At 41.8% G+C, this 9,446-nt stretch overlaps 1 protein-coding gene across 1 annotated transcript in view; it reads left to right on the top strand.

Moving 5' to 3' along the window:
• The window catches only part of IFT22 (intraflagellar transport 22), a 6,503-nt gene extending 218 nt beyond the window's left edge, over positions 1–6,285 (top strand). The window contains exons 2-5 of the mRNA XM_005879134.2: positions 3,633–3,709; positions 3,838–3,927; positions 4,225–4,427; positions 5,370–6,285. Coding sequence (XP_005879196.1) covers positions 3,633–3,709; positions 3,838–3,927; positions 4,225–4,427; positions 5,370–5,518 — 519 coding nt within the window. The 3' untranslated portion in view covers positions 5,519–6,285. The remainder of the gene's footprint in view (positions 1–3,632; positions 3,710–3,837; positions 3,928–4,224; positions 4,428–5,369) is intronic.
• Positions 6,286–9,446: the final 3,161 nt, after the last annotated feature.

The following is a 9,446-nucleotide window of genomic DNA, read 5'->3' as shown; positions in this document are numbered from 1 at the left end:
AAGTGGGACCGGGTCCCACCGCGCCCACCCTGGTGTGCGTCGCTGGCCTCACCAGGAACTCTGCGTCTCCAGACACTGACCCTGTTTCATTGAGGCCTGAAGGCCCAAGCTAATGAGAGGCGTTATAGAACCAGAACCTAGATCTCACTTTGCATTCCAGGTTGTCCCTAATGAATATGACTGTGGGACAAGGAAACTAGGAGGAGGATTGGACTATTACCTGGTCTTGGAACAATTAGCTATTAATATACGTATGGTGGTGGTGGTGGAGATTAAATCTATGTGTGTACTTCACACCATACACAAAAATAAAATTCAGATGGACTAAAGCTAAACGTGTAAAAAAAAAAAAACACTGTGGAAGTAGTAAATGAATGGGAATTTGCATTTTATTGATGCTGTTGGCCCAGGTAGGACACTTGGAAAACACTGTAGTAGATGAATAGATACGTTTTAAATCTTCAGATAAGGGAATGTCTTATGTACAACACAAAAATGAAGAAGCCTTAAAAGAAATGACAGAGAAGTTAAAGGTTAGGGAAAGTATTTGCAAAATAAATCCAAAGCAAGGATAGATAGTTCACAAGGAAAGTTTAAATATCAGTAAAGAAAAGAGAACTCAATAGAAAACTGAGCAAAAGCTCTGCACACAAGAAATACAACTGACTAATAAGTGTGAGAAGATGCCCAACTTCACAGTCACAAGAACACAATTTAAAACAAAAAGATGACATTCATTTACCCATCAGATTGGATGAGAAAAGTTTAGAAGATTGATAACACCCAGGATTCAGATGCTTGCAGGGAAATGAGTACTCTAGGATTATGTTGATGGAGCTATAAATTGATAACAGCTTTTTTGGTGATAAAATTATTAAAATTTAAAATGTGCCTTTTAGAGCTGCATTTACATTTCTCAGAATCTACAGTAGCTGACTACTTGTCCATGTTCCCCATGAGTCATGTTCAATACTGAAAAGCTGGAAACATCCTAGGTGCCATCAGTAAGAGAATGTCTAAATAAACTAAGGTACATCCTTACTCTGGAAATCTGCAGCAGTTAAACAAAACAAGGCAAGTCTGTGTGTACTGACATGGAGAACTCTCCAGGACATAAATTATTAAGTGAAATAGACAATAACAATATGCAGAGAATTACGAAAAGCAAAACAAGCACAGATATATTTTTAATGGAAATTCTCAAATATATACAAGGGAGGAAGAACTATGAACTCTTAGTACCCATCACCCAGCTTCCACAACGGAATATATGTCTGCATATACATTTCTCTTTCCCTCGCTACTCTTCAAACTTACTAACTTCCTATCCCTTTAACATGCTGTACCTGCCCTGGTGCCTCTGAACTGGCTATTTTCCCTGCTAGGAAGTCTCATTGACTCATTGTCATTCAGACCTCAATTTAAACTTCATGTAGGCTTTCCGCGACCACCCAATTCAAAGTCTCTATCATATCACCCTGCTTTATTTTTATCCTAGTACTTATCACTACCTCAACTTTTTCTAGAGAGAGAGAGAGAGAAAAAGAGAGAGAGAGAAACATCGATATGAGAGAGAAACATCAATTGATTGCCTCCCGAATGCACCCTGACCAGGGATCAAACCACAATCTCGGTTTGTGCCCTAACCAGGAATCAAACCTACCACCTTCTGGTGTTCAGAACGACGCTTCAACCAACTGAGCCACACTGGCCAGGGCTCATCTTTTTCTAATTTATCAACAGCTCCTGACACAAGGTAGACACTTAAAAACACCTTATGGGCCTAACAGGCAATTTCTTCATTTTCCCATAAGAACCCACCCCCGTAAGAAATTGGTTTAGCCAACTATAAACTTTATATATAAACTTTAAGGGCATAGATGAAATATACAAATATACTTTTATGATGTTTAATGTATCAGTGTAGCTATATACACATTTAAAGGTACATTAAGCTATATGTTAATTTAGAAATACCGTTTTATTCCATTCTTGCATATCATGGCAGTTTTCTTCAAGCCCCTTCCTGCATCTTTGACACCCAAGTCGTCTTTATGACTAGAGCCACTTTTTGGATCACCTAACAAAGCACACCACCTAAGCAGTTTAGGACATAGCACTTTTTGAATCTCTATGAACCTGTGTTCCTGGAAATGTATTCCAGCTCGAAGAACTGTTCCTATAACATCAGGCCATTAGCTTTATTCATTCATCCTGTAGATCAGTGGTTCCCAACGTGGGGCACACACCCCACAGAGGGGGCATTTTGATTTTTAAGGGGGGCAATTTGAGAATGAGTTATTAACAGTGAATTTTTTGCATTTCTTATGGTTCTAGGGGCCTCATATACAGTATATAAATATATATTGTGACATATTTATGCATTTCAGTTCTCTATTGTTTTGAAACTTTATTTGCTATTTTTTCATATCCCTTCATATTATTATTTTTTTAACAGTTTCTTAGTGATTTCTTCCTCAGTACTTCAACTGTCCTTTCTTTTATTTTTCTCTTTCATGGATGCCATGTTCTTTGGAAGCTTGTTTAGACCAAGTTAATGGCCTTTTAGGCTTCCTCCATGTGAACAGGTGTTCACTTTTTGAATAATAAGAGTTATATGTCACAGCGGGGGCATTAGGATTTTAGAGATGCTTAGGTGGGGCATGGCCAAAAAAAGGTTGGGAACCACTGCTGTAGATAAATATTCATGATATCCAATTACTGTGTTATTGTTAACTGATAATTTGTGAAGCCATATCCTCAGGGAAAATTACTAAAGCAATGTTAAGCCCCTCTCCTCCTTTTCATTTATTTTTTTTCCCTGATTTTATTCAATGACGTCTACAAGCCTCCCAAACTGACATTGATTGAGACCATTCTAGTCAAGCAGTTGGTGTTCAAAATAAAGTAACTGAAGTGCAGAGCATAATTTGAGAAATTTTTATAAGGACTGAAATGTAAGAGATTCCCCTTCTTCTAAGGAATAGTTTGGGTGGAGAAAAAAATTATTTTATATTTGGGAATATACAGTGTTTGTTAAATGAATGATGTAAATGTATAGAAAAGATCTGAAAAACATCATCATTGTTATGAAGGTATGGGATGGGAGGAGGGACGAGGAGGGCTGTTAGTACTTTTTTTTTTCTTTTTAGATAAGAATGTATCTAGAACTAGAAACAGTCCTACATGAGAGTGTGGTGTAGCTCTGACTTGGAACTTCTCAGTGACCTTGAGGAACTCCCTTCCCCTTTCTTGGCCTTTGTGGCTCCATAATGAGCTCTGACAGACTGTGGTTTTTCTTGAAGATGTGGGGAGGAGCAAGTGAGGAAAAGTTCACATTAAAGATTTTGTTTCTGTTCTTAGAAAAGCTCACTGAGAACCAGCTGGGGAAATGCATGTGGGTAAAGTCACCCAGTGACAGAGACAGTACTGGAATCCCCTGCTCCCTGGGTCCCAGAGCACTGTGCCCACCACGCATAGCAAGTCAGCGAGAGCCCTCTGCCCTGGCGATCCCAGAGTGGCTGTGGCCTACGCTCCATTTCACCTGCTTCCGAGCCAGCTATTGGAGGCTCATTTACAGTTGACTTTTCGATCTTCAGAAAAGATTATTTTTATTATCTTCATTTTCACAGAGTGGAAAAACCGTTTTGGCCAACTTCCTGACAGAATCTTCTGACATCACTGAATACAACCCAACTCAAGGAGTGAGGTGAGCCCTGAAGAATCTGTGTCCCAGAGAGACCCTGTCCATCACCCACCCTCTACTTGGGGTGCTGGTGGCATTCCAAAAGTATAATATTTCCAAAGTAGAGATGCTGCTGCTGTTTCTGCTTATAGGATCCTGGAGTTTGAGAACCCACACGTTACCAGCAACAACAAAGGCACCGCGTGCGAATTTGAGCTATGGGATTGTGGCGGCGATCCAAAGTACGTCTCCTTTAAGAGGGTTTGCTTCATGAAATGATTCAAAAATCATCTGCCAGCCAGGCCCCTTGGCCTAGCACACTTCCTAGCCTGTATTAGGGGCTTGGGAAAATTGTTTGGTGACATGCATTGCTCTTAAAACTTTAGTGATTAGGTTTTAATACAATGAGAAGTCATCTATCAATTATCAGTAGTAAGGAAGTCATCCATCAATTACCAATAGTAAGATATTATTTTTAAAATCCATTCTTGGAAACCAGAACTACCTAACATTCACTGTAATCCTTTGCTGCCTTGCAGGTTCGAGTCTTGCTGGCCAGCCCTGATGAAGGACTCTCACGGAGTGGTGATCATCTTCAATGCTGACATCCCAAGCCACCTGAAGGAAATCGAGATGTGGTATTCCTGTTTTGTTCAGCAGCAGTTCTTACAGGATACTCAGTGTCTGTTAATTGCACACCACAAACCAGGTTCTGGAAGTGATAAAGGAAACCTGTCTTTATGTAAGAAGACTGCAATTCTCCTTTCTGCTTTTGTCTTCAGTGTTCTGGGCATTTGTATATTGCTCTGTGTCTTTGAAAGCAGCAGCTGTGTGCTGTTAGTGAGCACCTAGAGTGTCCTAGGCCAGCAGTTGCCAACCGGTGGTCCGTGAGGTCCAAAGGGTTGGCAACCGCTGTCCTAGGCATTTGTTTTTCTCACCATGTAAATCAGAATTACCAGATTGGAAGATCTGCCATACCAACCAGGCCAGGATATAGACACTTTAAAAAGCAGGTAGAGCCCAGCTGGCATAGCTCAGTGGTTGAGCATCAGCCTATGAACCAGGAGGTCACGGTTCGATTCCCAGTCAGGGCACATGCCCGGGTTGTGGACTCGATCCCCAGTGTGGGACGTGCAGGAGGCAGCCAATCAATGATTCTCTCTCATCGTTGATGTTTTCCAGCAGCCAATCAATGATTCTCTCTCATCATTGACGTTTTCCAATCTCTCTTTCTCCCTCTCCCTTCCTCTCTGAAATCAATAAAAACATTTTTTTTTAAATAAATAAAAGCAGGTAGATAACAAGAGGGGAAACACCTGGCTTTAGCCACTCACCTGTCACTTTTTCCTGACTGCCCTTTTCTCAAGAAAAACTCCAATTTGCATGTGACTCCTACCATTACAGAAGTGACAGTGTGATCATAGAAGATGACTGACAGTATTCAGCAATGTCTTCCTTTCTGGTATCAGAACAAAGAGGCTTAGCAGTGGCTTGTAGAGTTGTCGTCCTATTGTCAGGTGGCAGTGTGGTGAAGCCTTCTTGTGTTAAATTAGGTCAAGCAAAACACTTCATTTTTGGACTTTAGAAAGTTAAACAAGTTGGCTTCTGTAAGACTCAGATCATTTAGAACAAAATGGCCCTCAGCAAAAGTTCATGCCTAATTACCTTATTTTTCCTTTTCAAGCACCACCCTTGAACAAGCTGAAGCTGGTGCACTCGAATCTTGAGGATGACCCTGAAGAGATCCGGATGGAATTCATAAAGTATTTGAAAAGCATCATCAACTCAGTGTCTGAGAGCAGAGACCGGGAGGAGATGTCAATTATCACCTAACTAGCCTTCATTGGGACTCTTCCACATCCCGAGTGAGGTCAGCTTCTTTCCCCTGCAGATGTGAAATCTTACCTGGCCACTGACACTTTCTTCTCCCTGTGGCTCTATCAGAAATGTTCCTCACCTGCCCGAAGGTTCCAGTCACCCAAGGAGTTGAATCATTCCATCTATTCTCTGTCTTAACCTAACCCTGTATTTCCCCAGGAGCAATGCTTTGGTATTTACTATTCCAGTGTTCGTGGTGACTTTATAGAATATAATGAGAATCCACTGTGTCTCCATCTCTTGCGATTTAAAGGTTTTCAGGTTAGTTCAGTCTCTAATAAATATTTAATTTATTCAAGATTACAATCCACTTCCTCTACGTTTTCCCTAACGTGGTATTAGAGTGTCTGCACAGTGTTTGTGCCCTTGTTGGGGTGGGGCAGGTGTACTAAGGGCAGGTCCTTGGGTTCCCTCCCTGACCTCTGTCAAGATGTCAACGGCCACCCTACTGGCCATCTCTCACCAAGTGCAAGACTTGGTAAGGCTTGTAGCATGGGCTCTCCCCATGGAACCAGTAGTCCCCAGGCTGAGTTGGCCTCATTCCCGCTGGGGCTGGCCGTGCACATTTCTGAGGGCCATCTGTGTCCTCCATCCACCCCAGCTTTCTTTGTATATGTTTGGCAGGATCACTTTATCTCTTGGCATTGCTGACCTGTCCAATTCATTCTCCATGCTCAGCTTACTGTAAATACAAACTCAGAAAGAAAAATAAATTATTTTTATCTGATCTTTAATGATTATCCCAGAGCTCAATAGAAAAATTAACCCAACAGCTTTCATTGCTGTTAATGGTCAGAGTACAACCCTTACAAATCTTTGAATTGAGAAAAATGTGGGTTTTTTTATTGGTTTTTTTTTTTAGATGTTTTTATTGATTTTTAGAGAGGGGTTCCATTCCCGGTCAGGGCACACGCCCAGGTTGCAGGCTCGATCCCCAGTGTGGGGTGTGCAGGAGACAGCTGATCAATGATTCTCTCTCATCATTGGTGTTTCTATCTGTCTCTCCCTCCCTCTCTTTTCCTCTCTGAAATCAATAAAAATTTTTTAAAAAAGAGAGAAACATCAATCGATTGCCTCCAGCACATACCCAACAGGGAATGGAACCCATGACCTGGGCATATGCCCTCACCGGGAATTGAACCAGTGGCCTTTTGGTGCACGGGATGATGCTCAACCAACTGAGCCATACTGCCTAAGGCTGTTTTCGACTTTTTTGTTGTTAATCCTCACCCTATTATTTATTTATTTATTTGTTTGTTTGTTTGTTTGTTTGTTTGTTATAGAGAGGGTGGAAGAGCAGGTAAGAGAGAGAGAAACATCAACGTGAGAAAGACATTGATTGGTTGCCTCCTGCATGTTCCCGATGCCCGACCGACCAGGGCAGGGATCCAACCTGCAACCAAAGTATGTGCTCTTGACCAGAATGGAAACCGCGGCCCTTCAGTTTGAGGATGGACGCTCCAACCACTGAACAAACTGGCTAGAGCTGTTTTCTATTTTAATAGGCCACACATGCACAAGTTACAAGACGACATTCAATGAAGAAGTCTCCCTGTCTTCCCTCCCCCTCTGTTCCCCTTCTCCAAAAGCCCCCACCCTTACCTTCCATATTCTGTCAGAGGCAGTCTGTGTGCTTACAAAAAACTGTGTTTTATTAATGGACACAGTGGCAAATTACAATTTTTCTATAACTTGCTTTTTTCACTTTTATCATGGGGATTTGCATAATTCACATAACCATTTATATTGGCATTTTATATTAGATAGTTTAAAGAACCACTTATGTTGACATATATTTTTATTGATGGACATTTTTAATGGTATTGAAAAACATTATTTGGGATATACATATGTTTAAACGTGGAATTTTAGGGAGGTGGTTTCAACCATGAGTCCTTTCAAGGGAAGGATAAAATAAGATTGCTGGCCTTGGCATCCTAGTTTTGATTTATGATTTCACAGAACTATTTTTTTATGATATATTTTTTATGGATTTCAGAGAGGAAAGGAGAGGGAGAGAGAGAGAGAAACCAATAATGAGAATCATTGATCGGCTGCCTCCTGCATGCCCCCTACTGGGGATTGAGTTCACAAGCCCATCACGTGTCCTGAATGGGAGTTGAACCATGACCTCTAGGTAGACGCTCAATGACTGAGCCACACTGGCCGGGCTTACAGAACTATTTTCTAACTGAATAATGATTTTTGCCACGCGTGTGTTAGCATATGGTTGAGATAAGATTTCTTTCTTTGTATTACAGATGTGACAATGCATATGAAGACCACAGATGTATAAAATAGTCTAGTTATGTAGGAAATTCAGTTTAACATGACTCAAGTGAATGTGTGGAGCAGTGAGATTATGTGTGAGGGGTTAGTGAGTGAGACTGTGGGTGAGGGAAATGGAGGTGAGTGGGTGTGAGTGTGCAGGGGAGGGGAGTGTCAGGAGAATTCAGGGAGGCGATGTTGGAGGGCCTCTCAGGAGTCAGGATTTCATCGTCCAGGCATTAAGATGCCATTGAGCCCTGGTCAGTGTGGCTCAGTTGGTTGGACGTCGTCCTGTGCACCAGGAGGTTGCTGGGTATATTCCAGGTCAAGGGCACATGCCTGGTTGCAGGCTCAATCCCTGGTAGGGGGTGTGCAGGAGGCAGCTGATCAATGTTGTGCTCTCATATTGTGCTCTCCCTTCCTCTCTAAAAATCAATAAACTATTCTTACTTTACTCTCCCTTCCTCTCTAAAAATCAATAAACTATTCTTTCTTTTAAAAAGGATGCCATTGAAAGATTTTCACTACAGATCCATGTGGTCAGATCTCTGTTTTAGAAAAACCCCTCTGATGGCAGCATGAGGGCTGGACTGAAAGGAGGACAAGTATAGAGGTGGCTGCTGTCACTCCTTGGTTTGTGGCAGCATCATTACAATCTTCAAGGCCAGACTCTTCTAATCTCTGCTCCCTCTTCACATTGCCTTCTCTGTGTATCTGACTCAAATCTCCCGCTTTCACTCCCTTATAAGGACATTTGTAATTGCAGTTAGGGTCCACTCAGATAACCCAGGAGAATCTCTCCATCTAAAGATCCTTAATCACATCTGTAAAGATGCTTTCTCCAAGAAAAGTAACATTTACAGGTTCCAGGGATTAGGACCAGATATCTTTTGGGGCCATGATTCAGCCTACAACAGATGCCATTCACTGAGCCATTGGTGGAGAAGGAGCGGCAGGTTAGGGGAAGAACATGACAACTAGTCCAAGATGATCCAGTGAATTGGGGACAGGGCTGGACCCCTATTCTTTCCACCATCTGGGCAGAGTCCACAAGTGGATATGGCTGAGTGTCACCCTCTGAGACTAAACCTAGTGAAGCAACACAACCACAGCAACAACAGCAAGGCAAATAACCATTTTCGAAGGTGAAAGTGGTTTGCCAAGTATATTGCCAATAGGATGAGCATCATATTTCTTGGAACCAATCAAATGACCAAGTAGTATTCTGGAATTCTATCTGTAGTTAAGTCAACCATGACTTATTCACTTACATTGCAACTTGAATGCTCATATCTCAGAATTGTTCAGGAAAGCTCCTAGAGATTGTTATACTTTCTGGGGAACACCAGAAGACAGTTATGTCAGTAGGATATCTTATGTCAGTAGAGTAAGCTAAATTGTTATAACAAAGAATAGAGCTTTGTAGTAACTGAGGACACATACACGAGTTAATACAAAAACAGTATTCCTGACACCTACTGAAAGGTAACTGCATTTGTACCTTAAGAAAATTATTCTGGCCCTAGCCGGTTTGGCTCTATCCACTGAGGCCAATGGACTGAAGGGTCCCAGGTTCGACTCCGGTCAAGGGCACATGCCCAGGTTGCAGGCTCAG

The sequence above is a fragment of the Myotis brandtii genome, unplaced genomic scaffold (genome assembly GCF_000412655.1).
Source record: "Myotis brandtii unplaced genomic scaffold, ASM41265v1 scaffold583, whole genome shotgun sequence".
NCBI classification, from domain to species: Eukaryota; Metazoa; Chordata; class Mammalia; order Chiroptera; family Vespertilionidae; genus Myotis; species Myotis brandtii.
This window is presented reverse-complemented; position numbering and strand designations above follow the sequence as displayed.